General features: G+C 35.4%; 1 protein-coding gene across 1 annotated transcript in view; it reads right to left on the reverse strand.

The window, feature by feature from the left end:
• Window positions 1-2,103: 2,103 nt before the first annotated feature.
• The window catches only part of SPATA16 (spermatogenesis associated 16), a 219,796-nt gene continuing 201,778 nt past the window's right edge, over window positions 2,104-20,121 (reverse strand). The window contains exon 10 of the mRNA XM_030330286.1: window positions 2,104-2,226. Within this exon, the coding sequence (XP_030186146.1) occupies window positions 2,104-2,226 (123 nt within the window). The remainder of the gene's footprint in view (window positions 2,227-20,121) is intronic.

Here is a 20,121-nt window from a genome sequence, read left to right on the forward strand (position 1 = left end):
TACTAATACCATATTGCTTTATAAATCCTTCTTCTGCAGAAAACTTAAAAACAAAGAAGGGATGGGAAGCCAGGTGAGGTAAATTATGCTGCATTGTTGCTATTCAAGGCTCTTGACACTAATGTGGAAACCATGAACAAAATTCATTCCTATGGGCAATGTTGTTGAACCTATTAAGAATTCTAAAGAATTGATACCTTGATACCTTACTGAAAAGCTGTTAATATTGATTAATAATTTTTTTTCTGAAAAGTTTCTTTTGGAAGTTTTGGATTTCCATTATATATCATCCTTCCTAAGACTGACTAGATGTCTCTTCTTTCCCTTAACCAAGCACCAGCCAAAATAGCCAATGGACATTTAGTATTGGATTGGGGAAAATGGTCAAACAATGAAGCCATAATCTTGTAATTGAAATTATATTATTTTCAAATATAATCTTCAGGCACTGTGGAATGAGAGAACTCTAATTTTCAAAAAACAGAAAAAGCAATTGATTAGCTATTGAATGCCAATACGCTTTTCGGAAGACAGTTGAGTAAACAAACAGGCAGTACTAAGATTCTATCTCAATGAAAAACAAGCAAACAAACAAACTGTTTCAGGACGTAGAAATCCTTTTGGAAAATAAAATTTTAACACTAAAGTTAAAATTCAAAGCTAAGAAGCTTCGTTTCCCAGAGATATTGTGAGGATTCTTTGTTTTTCTTTCTTTCTTTCTTTCTTTCTTTCTTTCTTTCTTTCTTTCTTTCTTTCTTTCTTCCTTCCTTCCTTCCTTCCTTCCTTCCTTCCTTCCTTCCTTCCTTCCTTCCTTTCTTTCTTTCTTTCTTTCTTTCTTTCTTTCTTTCTTTCTTTCTTTCATAACGGGAAATTCTCACGATGGAGAGAAGTGATAACAGAACAGTAGAGGTGGTAGGATGGGAGGCTAAGCTATTTACCTTAGACTCCCACATTTGGCTAGACTCAACTTCCCAGAGAAAGTAATTATTTTCCAGTATTTATTTATGAGAATAGAACTGAGATGCCATGCCAGTGTGAGTTTAAAAACAAAAAGGAGTTTCTTAAACTGTCTTTAACTGCCTACAATCTTGAGGGAAGGTGGTAGCAGTGATGGAGTTCTTTGGGGTGGGGTAGAAAAGAAGGTAAGATAGTCCACAGGAAAACCAAAGTCCCATTTTCCTTCAAAATTTAAAAATATTTATACCTTGCATAACTACGACTACACAAATCTAACATACGCTTGAGATTAAGTTATTAACTGATGCTTTTACAATCTCATTGTATAACGAAAAATTCAGCTCTAGGTTTGTTGTTATTCTTTTTCCCTTTTCATGTTGTTTATTATCAATGTACTCTACGATCCTAGTCAGTTTTTCCCATTATTTAAAAAAAATATGTTTTCCTTTTTATTTTACTCTGTATCTGAGTTCTTTCTTACTACCCTGTCTTTAAACCCCCTTTTTGGTGTCAGCAGAGGTCTTAAGTGATGGCTATTGACTCAGTACCTTGTCACATATGTGTGTTCGTCACACATTTGAGTCATGAGTCACACATTTAAGGGGAGGGAATGTAAAGAATCCAGAGGAGAGAATAGAGATTTTAATGAGATAATTCAACTGATAATATCAGCCATACCACATCTGACTTATCTCCATAAGGATTGAGAAAGTATATTATCAGTTTTATAATTTGTAAATTTGCATGCATATTGTTTGTCCGTATCTATATAAGGTATGTGAATAATTCTTGATCATACACATGACTATGAATGAATACTACAAACATACTTGGGTAGAACTAGTAAACCTTAGTAGATTTTGAAAGAACAAAGCAGGTGAAAGAGGCAGCAATGGTTATTTTATAAGCTGTTTACATAAGTCGAATTTGAGCAAGAGTCAAGTCAAACTTGTTGAGAATATTTACTGCTGCCAGTCAAGATTAATGAAGTATAGAACACCTTTGTAAAGAAGAGCCCAGGGGAGTCCAATCTCACTTCTTTGGTGATAGGCCTTTGTTACTGGATTGTCACAGTGAGGTTGGTTGGAGGCCATTGCCCCTTTCTCTGGGACATCTTGATGGTTAGTAGCACCTGCTCCCCAGTGACTAGCTTTGCTGCACAGTTTGAAGCCGCTTCAGTTTTGTTTTTTGCCTTCTAGCGGTTCTCAGTTTTTTAGTTTTTAAGAAACTATCCTCTAATTGGTATAGGAAGTCTTCAATTCGTCCAACCTAGAAGAAATAAGCAGAGAGAATGAGATTGTTTTTTCCCAGGTTTTGTGCAGTTAGGAAAATGGTGAGGTATTTAAAATTAAATGGCACATACACATCCATGTTGGAACAGAATCGGCGGAGATGGACATGATTGAACGTAAAAGCCTCCTTCTGTTTCCATTTCAGATTCCCCTGTTTTAGGAACATGAAGCAGACATGCAGGAGTTTGCTGTACCACTCAGTCTAATGTACTGGGTATAGAAATGGGGAATATCATCACCCATTATCTTTAATGGTCAGAAAAATCAGGGATTTCAAAAAGAAATAAATGGTGAAAAACTCTACCCTTAGCAAAAGGAAGAATGGAAAAACAAATCCACACCCCTCAAAGCCAGAGATTGTAGCATTTATATGCCTCTGGCCAACTTGGGAGAAAAATGAATATTACACATTGTCTTAGCAAGAACTATTTCTTTTAAATCAAAACAAAATTTTGAGAAAATACATTTTCTTAAAAAATGCCACACCCCAGGGAATAAGATAAAGTAATGATATACAGAACAATAATTCTAAACTATAAGTCTTTCTCCAAAGAAAACTTGTAATTATTCAGTGACGGTTGAATATGTTACACTATTTGTCACTATTTTATTCTGCTAAAGACCTATAGAATAAAACAGTTTACATATATGCTGCATTGGGCTCTCATGAAAGTCTGTAGATGTAATAATTCATACTTAACCTTGACTCCCAGCACCTGCATAGCATATTAGCCTAAAATGACTCACTGAAGAGCCCATTGTCATAAAGTTAGCTCAAAGCTAGAACACTTACTACTCAAGATACATGCGCATATCATCTCCTTAAGATAAAAGCACTTAAACTCTAGTTTTCCAAGTTTGATTTTACTTTTAAGTCACTTGATTTATCATTTAGGGTGATATCCAAAAGATAATTCAAATTGTCAAAAAGAATAATAAATGGTAGCATTCATTTATATGTTATGCTTAGGACTTATATTACACTAGGTGATGTAAATTGTCCATTGGTTTTCTTAGAAAAATAATATAATTTACTTTTATGAAAACAATTCTTTTTGAAAACTTAAAATTACTTCAGGCAAATTTCTCCAAAAGCACGTTGTTGTTTATGATGTCTGATCATTGCATCAATCGTCAAAATCATTTGACAGAATATTTTTGGACTGTCATGAAGTCAGTGAATTATTCTATGTATTTCATACATTTATATTATCCAACTTACACCAAAATCATAAATACAAAATTAACACAGAGCACAATCAAAACAAATGTGATGGATGGCACTTTACCATTACTTCAATAGTTGAGTTGATGACTCACTCATGTTTTTGCACTGAAAATGTGTCATTTAAATCAAAGCTCTCTACAATTAGAATGTTTGCAGTTAACCCAAATGCAATTTAAAATTACAATCCTAACGCACAAACTTTCTTCAATGATACAGAAACATAATTGTTTTAAAATATCCATTAGGTGGCTATTGTCTTTTTTGCTTTTTAAAGTGTATTTATTAAAAGCAGGGTTGACTAACTGGGTTGTCTTTCATTAGAAAGGACAAAGAAGAAACATAAAATGTCTGATTGAAACAGAGTACTGTTAAATTAAACTGGAGGTCTACAGTATATACCATGTGCATGTCTAACATGCCTATTTGTTTACCTCCTACCTGGTCTGTCTACATGTTATCCTTTCAACTCATTCTCCTAATGATACCAAAATGATCTTTTAAAAATGTAAATCTGGTTATGTTTTTCCCTTGCTGGAAAAACCTAAATGGATTCCCAAGCCCTTAATGTGGCCTACACACTTCTGAGTGATCTGGTTTCACTTGCATCTCTAATTATGTCTTCTATCACTCCATTTGCCTCAGTTGTGTAGTACATCTTTCAGTTATTTGAACACAGCAGTGCAGTGTACTCTGTTCCCTTAAACTTCCTAATGTTATACCATGTGATGGATTACTCCCATTGGAAAATCCTTAAGTTTCCTCTGGATTTCAGGTTCAACATCAGTGCGTCAGGAACATTTTCCTGGATAATCCAGACCAGGTTGGGTTTCTCAGTAACATATTCCCATTGCAGCCCATTAATCTCTTTGCAAATTATATGTGTACACACACACACACACACACACACACACACACACACACATGCCTATATATCTTACTTGATTATAATGATTTATTTAGTATCTGTCTTCCTATCTGGGTTTTAAGGATTATAAGGCAGACTAAGCCCACATTGTCCACTATTCCTATCATTTAGAATATGGTGGACCCTCAATAATCTTCTTTTCTGATAATAGAGAAGACATTCAGAAACTGATTTGTTTTTCCATATTCAAAGTGTTGCCTGGTATGGAGCATATCAGAAGGCTTTATTATCTCTTACAAATTACCTTGAGAGTCTCCAGGCAAGATGATTACAAGGTGTGGTCTCCATACTTGGAACAGAATGAGGTAGAAAGGGCACTGGATAAAGAGAGTTAGTGTTGAATTCTGCTCATGGCTTGTAACCCTTGTGGCTTTATAACCCTAATCTGTGACTCTCGAAAAGTCACTTGGCCTTTCTGAGCTTCAGTTTAACTAACCTTTGGTGAAGAAAAGGTTGGCCTGGATAATTTCCAAGGACACTCCAAGCCAAAAAATTCCATGACTTGTACTCACATCAGATCTAGGTTAGTTCAGTCTTATGTGAGTCCTCACATTTTTCAAATCACAGGTTATTCTCTTAGATTATACCATTAGATGAATGACACACTAAGCAGTAAAGTAAGTCAATTTTAGCTTCTATACTTTCTGAAGTGTAGGAGAGCTGCAACATGTTTTTAGTGAAGCTGGTTCTTTATTTTCTTTTTTACGTCAAGGAAAGAAAAATGCTGGTTGAAGAGAAAATAGATTCATATAACTAAGAAGAACAGATTGCAAATGATAGAAATTTCTATAAAGCCCTTAGGGAAATAAAACACAAAGAAATATGTAAGCATGTAAGGAAGGAAATGAGCCAGTTTTTGGAGCAAAGGCCTTATTAGACTTCCTTTTAGGTACAGAATCTCCTTGCTTAACTATATCAGATAGTCTACTTGGTCATTCTGGGTCTAATTTTCCCATTTGCAAAATGGGCGGATAACATTTTCTTATATATCTATATGTCAATGCTGACTTGGCTTTATAGGGATATGGACATCAGACCAAATGAGCATGCAAATAATTTTGGGATGTCCGATGATCACAGGGACTCAAGGTGTCAGTGAGAGGGCAGATTCTCACCTAGCACGTGGCTATCAGTCATAATTCACATCAAAGGAAATTATTATCAACTAGTTTCTGAGGACCTTTAAATCTTATACGCAAAAATCTGTCAGCCATGATTTAGTGTAGATTCAAGAAGTTCAGAATGAAGACGCCAGTGCAACTCTAAGCGAGAAGACAGCTTGAGAAGTATAGGAGATCTTAAAATTAAAATTCTAACAGTATAAAAGCAAATAATACCAATGAGAGAGAAATGTGGAGGTAGCCAAACAGACCAATTTAAATTACAAGAAAATTTTTAGTCAGCTCAGATTTCAAAGGGAGCACATTTGTTCTTTCATGCAAATATTTATTGAACATTTACTATACACTTGGCACTATAACAGGGTGATAAGCAAAAATATCAAGATATTTGCTTATGAGGAACTCATATTCATGGAGCAGAGAATTAATGAAGAAATGATTGCAATAGAGCATAACTGTTTATGTAAGAATTATGTACAAAAAGTTCTATTAGCAAAAATGTCAGAACAGTGAATTCTTTTTTTTTTTTTTTTTTTTAGAGCAATGAATTCTATTTGAAGGGATATGGATGTGCATTGCTGGATATAGGAGCTGGCTCTTTGCCAGGACAAGAAGTACGTTTCAAACTGAGGAAAGGGCATCCATAAGAACAAGGTTGTGAAAGTACATGGGCTATTTGACAATGATAAGTTTCTTACAGCATAGATGTGGGCACCCGGGAACTGGGAGTAGAGATACAGATAGCAGGAAATACTGATTGGAGTCAGCTTGTAAAAAGTTAAAAAATATTTAGCCATGTGGTTAGAAAGTAAATCTGGTAACACTGCAGGGAGTGAATGCAGCCAGGGAAACTAAAGGAAGGTGAATTAATTAAGGGACCAGTGTAATAGGATATGGAGAATACTATGAGGGCCCGAAGAAAGAACTTAAGGAACATTTAGGAAGTAAACTCTATAGACTTGATGAAAAATTCTGTGTTGGGACAAGAGGCAGGCAAAATTAGGAATGACTGCACAGTTTCTAACTTGAGATAATGATATTTTAATGAGATATGAAATATAATTAGATGAACAGTTTTAGGGAAAAGAAATGAGTTTGACTAGTGACAAATATAAGAAATAGAAAAACAGTTCACATAATCAGAAATTAACAAAAAAATAGATCTATAATAATAATCTAGTACTAGGCTAAAAGCCAGAATGAAACACAACTCCAAATTAAAAGAAAAACCAACAACCTCTATTCCTCAGTCCACCATGTGAAAAGCATTCTAGTAGTTATAAAGTGCTAAGAAAACAAGAATGATACTTTCAGTTATTCAGAGTAAAAAGGTGATTATTGCAGAGATACGGTATTGGATTGAAGTCAGATATATCTTGTTTGGAATTCCAGCTCCAGCATTTTCATGTGTGAATTTGTGCAATTTTATCTAACTTCTTAAAACCTAAGTTTCCTTTTCTATCAGTTGTTTCACAGGATCTTAGTAGGGTTAAATTAAACAATTTATGTGAATTATTTGCATAGGTCTGAATTACTATTATTTAACAGTAGTATTAATACTTGAATCTGGAAGTGTATGCTTGGTAAATAGAAAAAATGTAACTAAATGAAAAAAATACAAAAGTGAAATAAAATAAAAATATAAACAACTTTAATAGACACTATGTTTTTGGCCTCTACTCTGTGAGGGATGCTGCCTCAGTAACTGTGCTAATTGTAGTTGCCATACATTAAAGTCTTGTGATTAGGTCTCAAAATTCAGTGATATAAAAGTCAGAATTAGGAAGGGGCAGAAAAGGGAAAGGAAAGATAAGTTTCTGATAGCTCATATTAGCTCATTGTAAATAAACAGTATTTTCTGGTGGCCTCCCTAAATACTAATCTGGTTATAGACAATAATGTGTCTGTCTCATGGAAGCAACCTAAGTGTTCACTGATGGGATGAATGAAAAAAGAAAAAGTCTTACACACACACACACACACACACACACACATTCACACACACAGAAGAATATTATTCATCCATAAAAAAGAAATCTTGTCATTTGCAAAAAGATGAATGGAACTTGATGTCATTATGTTAAATGAAATAAGTCAGAGAAAGACAACTGAGCTCATAGATACAGAGAACACACTGGTGGTTGTCAGAAGTTGGGGGTCGATGGGGGGCACCTGGGTGGCTCAGTCGGTTAAGCGTCGGACTCTCGGTTTGGGCTCAGGTCATGATCTCGCTGTTTCATGAGTTCGAGCCCCATGTTGGGCTCTGCTTTGACAGTGCAGAGCTTGCTTGGGATTCTCTCTTTTTCCCTCTATCTCTGCCCCTCCCCTGCTGTCTCTGTCTCTCTCATGTGGTCTCTGTCTCTCTCAAAATAAATAAATAAACTTAAAAAAATAATAAAGAAGTTGGGGGGTGGGAGGTCAGCAAAATAGATGAAGGTTGTCAAAAGGTACAAACTTCTAGTTATAAAAAAATAAGTCATGGGGATATAATGTACAGCATGGTGACTGTAGCTAACAGTATTGTACTGTATATTTGAAAGTTGATAAGAGATTGGATCTTAGAACTTCTCATAACAAGAACAAAACTTCTAACTATGTTTGGTAATGGATGTTAACTATACTTACTGTGGTGATCATTTCACAATATATATTAATATCATTATGTTGTACATCTGAAACTAATATAATGCTATATGTTAATTATATCTCAATAAAAATATGAAAAAAATTCCCTTTCGAGTAAAATGTGTCTGTTTCAAAGGAGACAAATGCTTTTATCCCTTCTCTTCTCAGGTCATATCATATCTGGGCTATCATGTGTGGTTGTGGGTATGTCAAGGGGCTTACTCCAAACTGTATGAAGAAAAGTTGAAGGATCTAGAGGTCTCTAATATGAAGAAGGGAATCATAACAGGAGTCTGTGGTGTCCAAGTATATCAAGGTTGTTATGTGGAAAGAGTAACAGATTTGTTTGTGTTAGCTCATACAGTGGAAAGAGTGCTATCTGGAATTAGAGGGTAAGTTTGATTCTCGATTCTTCTGCTGGTCATGTGACTAAGTTAAGTCAGAGACTAAGTTAAGAGAGACTGGGGTGATAATTCTATAAGGCAACGTACACTAAAAATTACCAGCAAACCACCAGAAGCTAGAGAAGCATGGAACTGATTCTTCCTCACGGCTCTCAGAAGGAACCAACCCCATGACACTTTGATCTTAGAATTTCCAGCCTCTAGAACTGCGAGAACTTACATTTTCTCACCTCTAGTATAAATAATAAATTTATGGGGTGCCTGGGTGGCTCAGTTGGTTAAGTGTCTGACTGGCTCAGGTCATTATCTCACAGTTCATGAGTTGTGTGACTGTTCACTTCAAGCTCTGTGCTGACAGTTCAGAGCCTGGAGCCTGCTTTGGATTCTGTCTCTCCCTCTCTCTCTGCCCCTTCCCTGCTTGCAGTCTGTCTCTCTCAAAAATAAACATTAAAAAATTTAAAAATAACGAATTTATAATGATAATAATAGTCCACTTGACGGGGTTTTTGTGAAGATTAAATGGTTTGATGTTTGTGAAAAGCTCTTCATAAATGGCTAAGCCACCCATGAAGATTATAATAGCAGTACATTGTATAGTGACTGGTGACATAGTAGATTCTCAGTAAATATTTGCTGAATCAATGAATAACTAAATGAGTCTTCAAATGGGTGAAAAATTATAGCATGTAAATAGTAGATATTACTGTTTTTTTCACAACTGTCTAAAAATGAAAGGGACTTGAGGGTGAGGTATGGCAACCCCCATCACAGAGACTGGAAATCACACATTAGATGACTCTTTTGGAGAGCATGAAGTATTTGTGAGTCATGTGTGAACTAGGGGTTGAATTCAATAAATTTTTTAAATCCATTCCAACATTAAAGGACTGATTCTATGATGTTTAGTTTGGCCTGGATTCATTCTACAGAAACGTGCTCCATGGAAGGAGAACACAGTGCAACTTGCCTGTACCACATGGAGAAGCACTACGGAAATGAAAGGGAACCAACAACTTCTATTGTTGTGGTTTTATATATACTGAAAAGTACTGAAGTGGTTAATATAAACACTCATAGATACTGGGATTCTCGAGCCTCCCCTATGTCCCATTTATAAAATTATCATATCTAAAAGGCCAGTATTTTCTTCTCTAGATGTATCAAAATTATATGTTGTATACAAAGGGCCCCTATTATGGATTAGCTTAATAGCAGAAGGTAGTTCACAGCACACTCATTTCTTTTTCATCTCATAACTGCACAAGATTATGCACTGGCACTAAAATATTTCTTTTCAGCTAATGATTTTATATTTTTTCAGCATATCAAAACTTACAACTTTCTGCTGGATTTCAGGATAAAATGCAACATTTTTACAGATAAAAATAATACGGTTTCCCACATATAACCATTCATAATCACTTTAATATAGGCATGCTGAAAGGTACTTGCATATTTACTCCAATAATCTTTTACTTTAAATTGGTTTGTATCAAACCACAAGAGACTCTTAATGATAGAGAACAAACTGTGGTTGTTGGAGGGAGGTGGGTGGGAGATGGACTAGATGGGTGATGGGTACTAAGGAGGGCACTTGTGATGAGCACTGGGTGTGGTAAATACGTGATGATTACTAAATTCTAGTCCTGAAACCAATATTTCACTGTATGTTAACTAACTAAAATTTAAATTAAAAACGGGAAAATAAATTGGTTTGCAGTTTATATGTAGGTGGAAAGTATGAGGATGCTCTTGGGTCAGGTGACACTGTTCATTTAAAAGCTTTCATGTGAAAGAGGATGGCTATTAACCGTCCACCATTGTGTGATGCTGACTGTGCCTTCATTTGCACATAGATCCAACTTACTTTCATGTGGTAATTGAAGGCATGTAAGCCACATTACTGACTTCCATTTATTGTGTGAATTCTGGCCATGAGGCCAAAGGCACTGCTGAGGAAGAAACTGAATTTTAGGGCAATAGATAGAAATGGGGCAAACTAAGGAAAGAAATGACAAGAAGCTCAACATGAACCAAGTTGGTGAGAGATGGTAACAATAGGGGACTATATGGCAGTGGCCTAATAAGGCTTTGAAAGGGGAGTCATTCAGATATGGTAGAGGGGAGGGAGGGTCACTTTGAAGATTTGGGTGGCCTTTTTCCTTCTAAAGTCATTTAAAATCAAACACTACTGGACTGAGTTGATTTGTATTCTTTCAAAATTCATATTTTGGTCTTTTTTTTTTAAGTTTATTTATTTACTTTGAGAGTTCGAGAGCACAAGTGAGGGAGGGACAGAGAGAGAGGGAGAGAGAGAGAGAGAGAGAGAGAGAGAATCCCAAGCAGGTTCCGCACTGCCAGCATGGAGCCCAATGCAGAGCTCGAACGCATGAAATGAACTGTGAGATCATGACTTGAGCTGAAATCAAGAATCCCACGCTTAACCGGCTGAGTCACCCAGGTGCCCCCAAATTCATATGTTGGTCTTAATCCTCAGTACTTCAGAATGTGACCCTATTTACAGAGGTAGTCAAGTTAAAATAAAGTCTTAGGGTGCACCCTAATCCAAAATGATTGGTGTTCTTATAAAACAGGGAAATTTGGATGGGCGCACAGGGAGAGTGCCAGGTGAAGACAAAGGCAGAGAGACTGGGGTGATAATTCTATAAGGCAACGTACACTAAAAATTACCAGCAAACCACCAGAAGCTAGAGAAGCATGGAACTGATTCTTCCTCACGGCTCTCAGAAGGAACCAACCCCATGACACTTTGATCTGAGAATTTCCAGCCTCTAGAACTGCGAGATCATCAATTTCTGTTGTTTAAACCACTTGGTTTGTGGTACTTTGTTACAGTAGCCCTAGCAAAGGAATACAACAACTAAGCCATTAAAGTGAAAGGAAACTCACTTAAGTTCTAATTTTCCCCTCAAACATGACAGATGCTTTCTAAAATTCACTTTTCCTGCTGGTTGAAGCTCCCTACTAAGCCTACCCATGTTTAGGGTGTACCTTGGGAACAAAGGTGGCTTCTTTCCAATAATGGCAGAGGGAGGAAGTTAACCTCAAACATGAAAGCGTGGGTAAATTACACTGAGAAGACTTGAATTGGGACTTTCTATGGGATTTCATGTAGTCTGGATCACGGAGAGGGGATTAGGTATGTTTATAGGGGTTTGTTTGCATATGTTCATGCCTTAGGAATTGGGTGCTCAAAGGATTTTTTAGTAAAGCTTTTAAAGATAATTATTAAGAAGGAAAAATGTAGATGAAATAAGAATCACATTCTTCAGGAATAAATATCATGTTTATATGACTATGATGGTAGTTACAGAATGAGAATGTGTTTCTGGAGATTAGCAGTATGGACCAAAATCCTCTCAGCAAAACCGACATTTCACTCCACCACAGTGGATTTGATAACATTAATTTCTTTGCTCTGTTCCATTTAGTTTCCAGACCAAATGCTTTTAAATATTTATCATCCAAAATAGTTTGAATTTTAATTCTTATTAGAATGACAATTGTTTTCAAACAGGCTTGAAATTAATTTCTAAAATAAACTTAGTTTCTGAAACGGAGTTTTTTCTGTTATTCATAATATATCAGTTTCCTTTAGCTTTTGGCCTGCATTCAAGCGGACAAACAATCCCCATATTCTTCCTTTTTCACTTAGTTAACTTGTTATATTATTTAGTATTTTAGTCATAAAAGTACAACGTGAAGATATGAGGCATCTACCCCTGAGAAGTTACAGAAAGTACAAAAATACTTCCTGCTAAACTGTATTACCACTCTTGATCGAAAATTCTCTTAACGATAATACTTTTTGTTATGCTTAGTATAAAGAACAATTACAAAACCTTGCTATCCCTTTGTCCAGGAAACCACGTATCATGGTTTTTAAAAAAAATTTTGGGGGGCACCTGGGTGCCTCAGTTAAGGTCCGACTTCGGCTCCTGTCGTGATCTCACAGTTCATGGGTCAGAGCCTGGCATTGGGCTCTGCTCAGAGCCTGGAGCCTGCTTCAGATTCTGTGTCTCCTTCTCTCTCTCTGCCCCTCCCCAACTCGTGCTCTGTCTTTCTCTCAAAAACAAATAAACATTAAATTTTTTAAAAATTATTTTTCAACATTTAATGGTATAATTTATCTGAGGGTTTAAATACATATTTTTAAACTTTTTGAGACAAGTGTGGATTCACGTGCGTCAGTGGGAAGCAATACAAGAAGAATCTGTGTACTCTATTTAACTCGCCTCAATGGTCATATCCTGCAAAACTGTAGAATACCACAGCCAGAATATTGACATTGATACAGTCAAGATACAGAACAGCTCCATTACCACAGAGATCTCACATGTTGCCCTTTCATAGCTACACCTATTTTCTCCAGTTTCCACATCTCTTATGCCTTGGCAACCACTAATCTGTTGTCCATTTCTACAATTTGTTATTTTAAGGTTATATACATACAGTACAAACATATAGTACATAATTCTACACGTCTCTGGAGATTTATTCAGGTTGTTGGATCCATAGTTTGTCCCTTTTCATTGTTGCATTATTCCATGTACCACAGTTTAATGATTCACTTGTTGAAAGGTATCTAGATTTCTCGGGAACAAATGGCCAGGAGTACCATTGTTAGGTCATATGGTAGATGCATATTTAGTTTTCTTTTTTTTTTTCTCAATATATGAAGTTTATTGTCAAATTGGTTTCCATACAACACCCAGTGCTCATCCCAAAAGGTGCCCTCCTCAATACCCATCACCCACCCTCCCCTCCCTCCCACCCCCCATCAACCCTCAGTTTGTTCTCAGTTTTTAACAGTCTCTTATGCTTTGGCTCTCTCCTACTCTAACCTCTTTTTTTTTTTTTTCCTTCCCCTCCCCCATGGGTTCCTGTTAAGTTTCTCAGGATCCACATAAGAGTGAAAACATATGGTATCTGTCTTTCTCTGTATGCCTTATTTCACTTAGCATCACACTCTCCAGTTCCATCCACGTTGCTACAAAGGGCCATATTTCATTCTTTCCCATTGCCACGTAGTACTCCATTGTGTATATAAACCACATTTTTTTTTTTATCCATTCATCAGTTGATGGACATTTAGGCTCTTTCCATAATTTGGCTATTGTTGAGAGTGCTGCTATAAACATTGGGGTACAAGTGCCCCTATGCATCAGTACTCCTGTATCCCTTGGGTAAATTCCTAGCAGTGCTATTGCTGGGTCATAGGGTAGGTCTATTTTTAATTTTTTGAGGAACCTCCACACTGTTTTCCAGAGTGGCTGCACCAATTTTTAGTTTTCTAATGAAACTGTCATATTGTTTTCCACAATGGCTGTGCCATCTTATATTCCTACTAGCAACATGTGAATGTATGCAATGTGTCAGTGGTCCTCACCAGTATTTAGTGTTGTCACTATTTTTTATTTTAGCTACTTTGATAGATGTGCAGTGGTTTATCTCATTGTGGTTTTACTTTGCATTTCCCTAGTGGCTAATGATGTTCAATGTCTTTTAAAGTGTGTTTACTTGCCGTTCTTTCTAGTGAAATGTCTGTTCATATCTTTTGTCCATTGTCAAATTGGTTTAACTGCTTGGATTGTTTACTGCTGAATTTTGAGATGTGTGTGTGTGTGTGTGTGTGTGTGTGTGTGTGTTTGTTTTGTTGTTGTTGTTTTGTTTTTTAGACAGAGAGAGTGTGAGAGGGGGAAAGGGTCAGAGGGAAGGAGAGAGAATCTTAAGCAGGCTCCACATTCAATGTGGCACCTGATGCAGGACTTGATCCCATGACTCTGGGATCATGACCTGAGCTGAAATCAAGAGTCAGGCACTCAACTGAGCCACCCAGGTGTCCTGAGAGTTCTTTATATAATCTAAATACTGGTCCTTTGTTGAACATGTGTCCACAAATATTTTTCTCTTGCCCTGTAACTGGTCTTTTCATCCTTTGCAAAAGAATCTTTCATAAAACAAAAGTTTTTAATTTTGTAGTCTAATTTGCCAATTAGACTTTTATGGATCATGCTTTTTGTATCAAATCTAAAAGCTCTTTGCAAATACTAAGATCCCAGAGATTTTCTTCTATTTTTTTTCTAAAAGTTTTACAGTTTTATATTTTACAGTTTTAGTCAACTTTTGAATAAAGTGTGATACTTAAGTCAGGATTTTTTTTTTTTTTTTTTTGCCTATGTATGTACAAATGCTCCAGCCTCATTTGGTGAAGAGGCTATCTTTCCTTCATTAAATTTCTTTTGCTTCTTTATATTTATGTGGATTTATTTCTGGATTTTCTGTTTTGTTTCATTGAGCTATGTGTCTATTTCTTCATCAATACCACAAAGTCTTGATTACTAATAGCTAACAAAGTCTTGAACTTAAGTAGACTGATTCCTCCCACTTCATTCTTTTTCTAAAGTGTTTTAGCTATTCTGTGTTCTTTGTCTTTCCATATAAATGTTAGAATAGTCTTGTCTTCATCTATGGAAAATCTTGCTGGAATTTTAATAGGAGTTGCCTTAAGCCTCTATATCAATTTTGAGTAAGTGATGTCTATACTATGCTGAGTCTTATAATTTATGGACACAGTGTGTCTCACCATTTATTTAGATCTTTGATTTCTTTCCTTAATGCTTTGAAGTTTTGGGCATACATGTGCTATACATGTTTTGTTAGATTCATACCAAAGCATTTCACTTTTTTTTTTGAGCAATTATAAATGGTATTATAAGTTTCAGTGACCTTGATCACAACTAGCATATAGTTATATAATTGAGTTTTGCACATTTATCTTACGTCTTGCAACCTTGCTGAACTCACTGATCCTCCTCCTCCTCCTCCTCCTCCTCTTCCTCTTTCTCCTCCTCATCATTTTGTAGATTCGTTGGGATTTTCTCTGTAGACAATCATGCCATCTGCAAAAAGGGAAGTTCTATTTCTTCTTTTCTGAACTCTATGCCTTTTATTTCCTTTTCTTGTCTTTCAGTGGTGGACAGAATTTCCAGCACAATGTTGAATAAGAGTGGTGAGAGGTGACTTCCTTGCCTTGTTTCTGATCTTAAGGGGGAATGCCTTTAGTCTTTGACTATTAAGTATAATGTTAGCTGCAGGATTTTTGTAGACACTCTTTAACAGTGTGAGGAGTTTTGCCTCTATTTCTACTCTTCTGAGTGGTTTTTTTTTATATCATGAATAGGTGTTAAATGTTGTTGACTGCTTTTTATCAATTGATGTGATCGTGTAATTTTTTTCTTTTGTATACTGTTAATATGGAAGATTAAATTGAATTTCAAACATTCAGACTTGCATCTCTGGAATAAACTCCACTTGGTTATGGACTATAATTCTTGCATGTTGCTGAATTCTATTTGCTAATGTTTTAAGGATTCTTTGCATCTATAATCATAAAAGATACTGATTTGCATTTTTTTTCCATTTTTGTCTTATTTGTTATCAGGATAATACTAGTTTTATCATGTGAATTGGGGAGGGTTTCTTCCCCTTGCATTCTTTGAAAGAGATCATGCAGAATTTACATCAAACCAGCTGGGATTGGAGATTTCTTTTTGGAGTTTTAAATTATGAATTAATAATTTCCTTAATAGTTATAGAGTGATTGAAATTATTCCATATTGGGTGAGTTGTGCTGATTTGTGTTTCTTGAGGAATTAGTACATTTCATCTAAGTGTCAAATTTATATTTCTAGAGCTATAGTATTCCCTTTTGATGTTTATATTTGAAATTTATATTTCTAGAGTTATAGTATTCCCTTTTGATGTCTGCAGGGTGTATAGTGATACCTGATTTCATTCCTGATATTGGTGATTTGTGTCATCTCTTTTTTATTTCTTTAGTCTTACTAGAGGTCTGCAGGTTTTATTGATCTGCTCAAAGAACCAGTGCTTTCATTGATTTTCTCTATTTTTTTTCTTTCCTTTTCGTGGAGTTTTAGTTTTCTTTTTATTATTTCCTTTTTGTGCTTGATTTAGGTTTATTTTGTTTTTCTTTTTTATGTTCTTGAGGTGGGGCTTCAATAATTGATTTGAGATTTTTTCTTTTATACTATATGCATTTAATGTTATACATTTATCTTTCAATGTAGTTTTAAATTTTTCTTGAGACTTCTTTTTGATCCATGGATTATCCTAGTATTTAGAGATTTTCCTGTTATCTTTCTGATATTTGTCCATTGCAGTGGAAGGAAATGTTGCTTATGATTTCAGTTTTAAAAAATTTGTTAAGTTTGTTTTTAGCCCAGGATATAGTTTGTCTTGGTATATATTCCATGGGCACTTGAAAAGAACATGTATTCTGCTGTTGTTGGATAGATGTTCTATAAATGTGTGCTATGTACTCTTGGTTGATGGTATCATTGAGCTCTATACATTCCTGCTGAATTTTTTGATTAGTTGCTCAATCAATTGTTGAGACAGAGGAGTTAAAATCTCCAACTATAATTGTTGATTTGTCCATTTTTCCTTTCAGTCGTATCAATTTTTGTTTCATATCTTTTGCAGCCCTGTTGTTTGGTGCATATACATTGCTATGTCTTCTTGGTGGACTGATCCTTTTATAATTATATAATATCTCTCTCTGCCTCCAGTAATTTACTTTGCTCTGAAGTCTACTTTGTCCGGTATTAATATAGCCACTACTGCTTTCCTTATACCAAAGTCTGTGTGATATCTGTTTCCATCCTTTGACCTTTAGCCTGTCATTATATTTGAAGAGTTTGTAGACAGAATATTGTTGAATCATGATTCTATATTCATTTTGCCAAATTCTTTCCCGTGGCATTATTTAGACCATTTAGGTTTAATATAATTATTGGTATGTAAGGGCTTTGTCATTTTATTTTTTGTTTTCTTTTTGTTCTCTCTCTTTTTTTTAACCTTCCTAGGGGCACTGGGATATTTGTTAGAATTCCATTTTAAGTAATCTAGTGTTTTTAGTGTATCATTTTGTATAGCATTTTTAGTAGTTGCTCTAGGTATTAATATATATATATTAATATATAATATATATAAATAATATTTATATATAAATACACCTCAATAAAAAAATGCAGACACTAGTAATCTGAAAATTTTCAGTTTACTCTTTTCTTCATTTTATGTTCAACTGGAGTGTAAACACTTTATTTTCTTTAACATGTCTTTGCCTTCCCCCATTTATAATTTGCTCTACATATATTCCCCCATTTAAATATTTGCTGTTCATATGTTTAGAAGGTTATTAATTATTGGGCTCCTAGGTGGCTCAGTTGTTGAGTGTCCAACTCTTGATTTTGGCTCAGGTCATGATCCCAGGGTCGTGGCATCGAGTTCTAAATCAGGCTCTCCACTGAACATGGAGCCTGCTTAACATTCTCTCTCTCTCTCTCTCTCTCTCTCTCTCTCTCTCTCTCTCTCTTTCTCTTTCTCCTTCTGCCCCTCTCCCCCACTCATCCTCTCTCTCTCTCTCTCTCAAATAAAAACAAAAAAACAACAAAAAGGTTATTGATTATTGATTTAATACCCTTAATAGATAGGCCTGTTCTGATTATCTATTTCTTCTTGAGTGAGTTTTGACAGATTGTGTCCTTCAAGGAATTGGACCATTTCATCTAGGTTATCAAATTTGTGGGCATAGCATTTGTTCACAGTATTCCTTTTTATCCTTTTAATTTTGATGGGATCTATAGTGATAGCCCCTCTTTAATTTCTGATGATTAGTAATTTGTGTCTTCTGATTTTTTTTTTAAATTTTCTTGGTTAGCTTGGCTAGAGGCTTATTGATTTTATTGATCTTTGGTTGTTTTTCCCTATTGATTTCCTGTTTTTGCTTTCACTGATTTCTGCTCTAATTCTTAATATTTATTTTTTTCTGCTTACTTTGGATTTAATTTGCCTTTCTTTGTTTGTTTTAGTTTCTTCAGGGGAAACTAAGATGCTTGATTTTAGATCTTTCTTCTTTTCTAATGTATACATTTAAATGCTACAAATCTCTCTCTAAGCACTACTTTTACTGTATCCAACAAATTTGGTAAGTTATGCTTTTATTTTCATTTAGTTTAAAATATTTTAAAATTTCCCTTGAGATTTCTTATTTGACCCATTTATTATGCATCTGTATGTTGTTTAACTTCTGTGATTTTGAGATTTTAAGTTATCTTTCTGTTATTGATTTCTAATCTAATCTAATTCTGTATGATTTCTATTGATCTAAATTCTCAGGTGGTTTTATGGCCTAGAATGTGGTCTATCTTGGTGAATGGTCAATAATAATAGCAACAATGTATTTGACTAGGTATGCTTATGTAGTATGTGTGTATGTATATATATATATATATATATATATATATATATGCTTATATTTGCTTGTATATATAAATAAAATGATGGACAGCAATGATACAGAGATGAAAAAAATAAGATTATTTTGTTATTATAAGGTACTCACACTACTTGTGTACTGGTATAGTGGTATCCATTTGAAAGTGGACTTGCCAGGGCACCTGGGTGGCTCAGGTTTTTAAACATCCAACTTTGGCTTAGGTCATGATCTCATGGCTGGTGAGTTTGAGCCCTGCATGGGGCTCTACGCTGACAGCTCAGAACCTGGAGCCTGCTTCAGATTCTGTCTCTGTCTCTCTCTGCTCCTGCCCCTCCCCAGCTCACATATTGTCTCTCTCTCTCTCTCTCTCTCTCTCTCTCTCTCTCAAATATAAATAAACATTAAGCAAAATTAAAAAAAAAGGAAGTGGGTTTGGATTAGTTGTAAATGTATATTGAAAACTCTAGGACAACCAGTAAAAAAAGTAAAAAAAGAAGCATAACTGATATGCTAAGAAGGGAGAGAAAATAGAATCATATAAAATGCCCAATTAAAACCACAAAAGGCAGAGAAAGACTGGAAGACTCTTATGACTTTGTTAACATTTGCTAAGTAGAGCAAGGGTACTGGATGATGAACTGCTCACAGTTTAACAAAAGACCACAAGAGAAACTGAAATAGAGAGTATATTATTCATAAGTCCTGGAAGAAGTACATAGCATGCTTCGAGATGCCATATGGGGAAGTTGAGGCAGAATCCAGGCAGAGAGAGAGACAGAGACAGGACCCAGGGCACATACCTTTATTAGAGCCCATTGGTATTGTTTAGATTGGGTAATTTCTTTTCTTCTTTGTTGTTTTTTTCTTTAATATTTATTTTTGAGAGGGAGAGAGAGAGAGAGGGAGAGAGAGACAGAAACAGAATCCAAAGCAGACTCCAGAGTCTGAGCTGTCTGCACAGAGCCCTACATGGGGCTCTAACTCATGAACTATGAGATCATGACCTGAGCTGACGTCAGCTGCTTAACTGACTGAGCCACCCAGGTGCCCCTAGATTGGGTAATTTCTATTTTCCTATCCTCATTTTACTGATTCTTTCCTCTGTCTCCTTTATTCTGTTATTGAGCCTCTCCACTGAGTTTTAAGTTTTTTTTTAATTCCAGTATGGCTAACGTGCAGTGTTGTATTAATTTCAGGTGTACAATATAGTGATTCAACAATTCTATATATCACCCAGTGCACAAC

Source organism: Lynx canadensis, chromosome C2 (assembly GCF_007474595.2).
Source record: "Lynx canadensis isolate LIC74 chromosome C2, mLynCan4.pri.v2, whole genome shotgun sequence".
NCBI lineage: Eukaryota > Metazoa > Chordata > Mammalia > Carnivora > Felidae > Lynx > Lynx canadensis.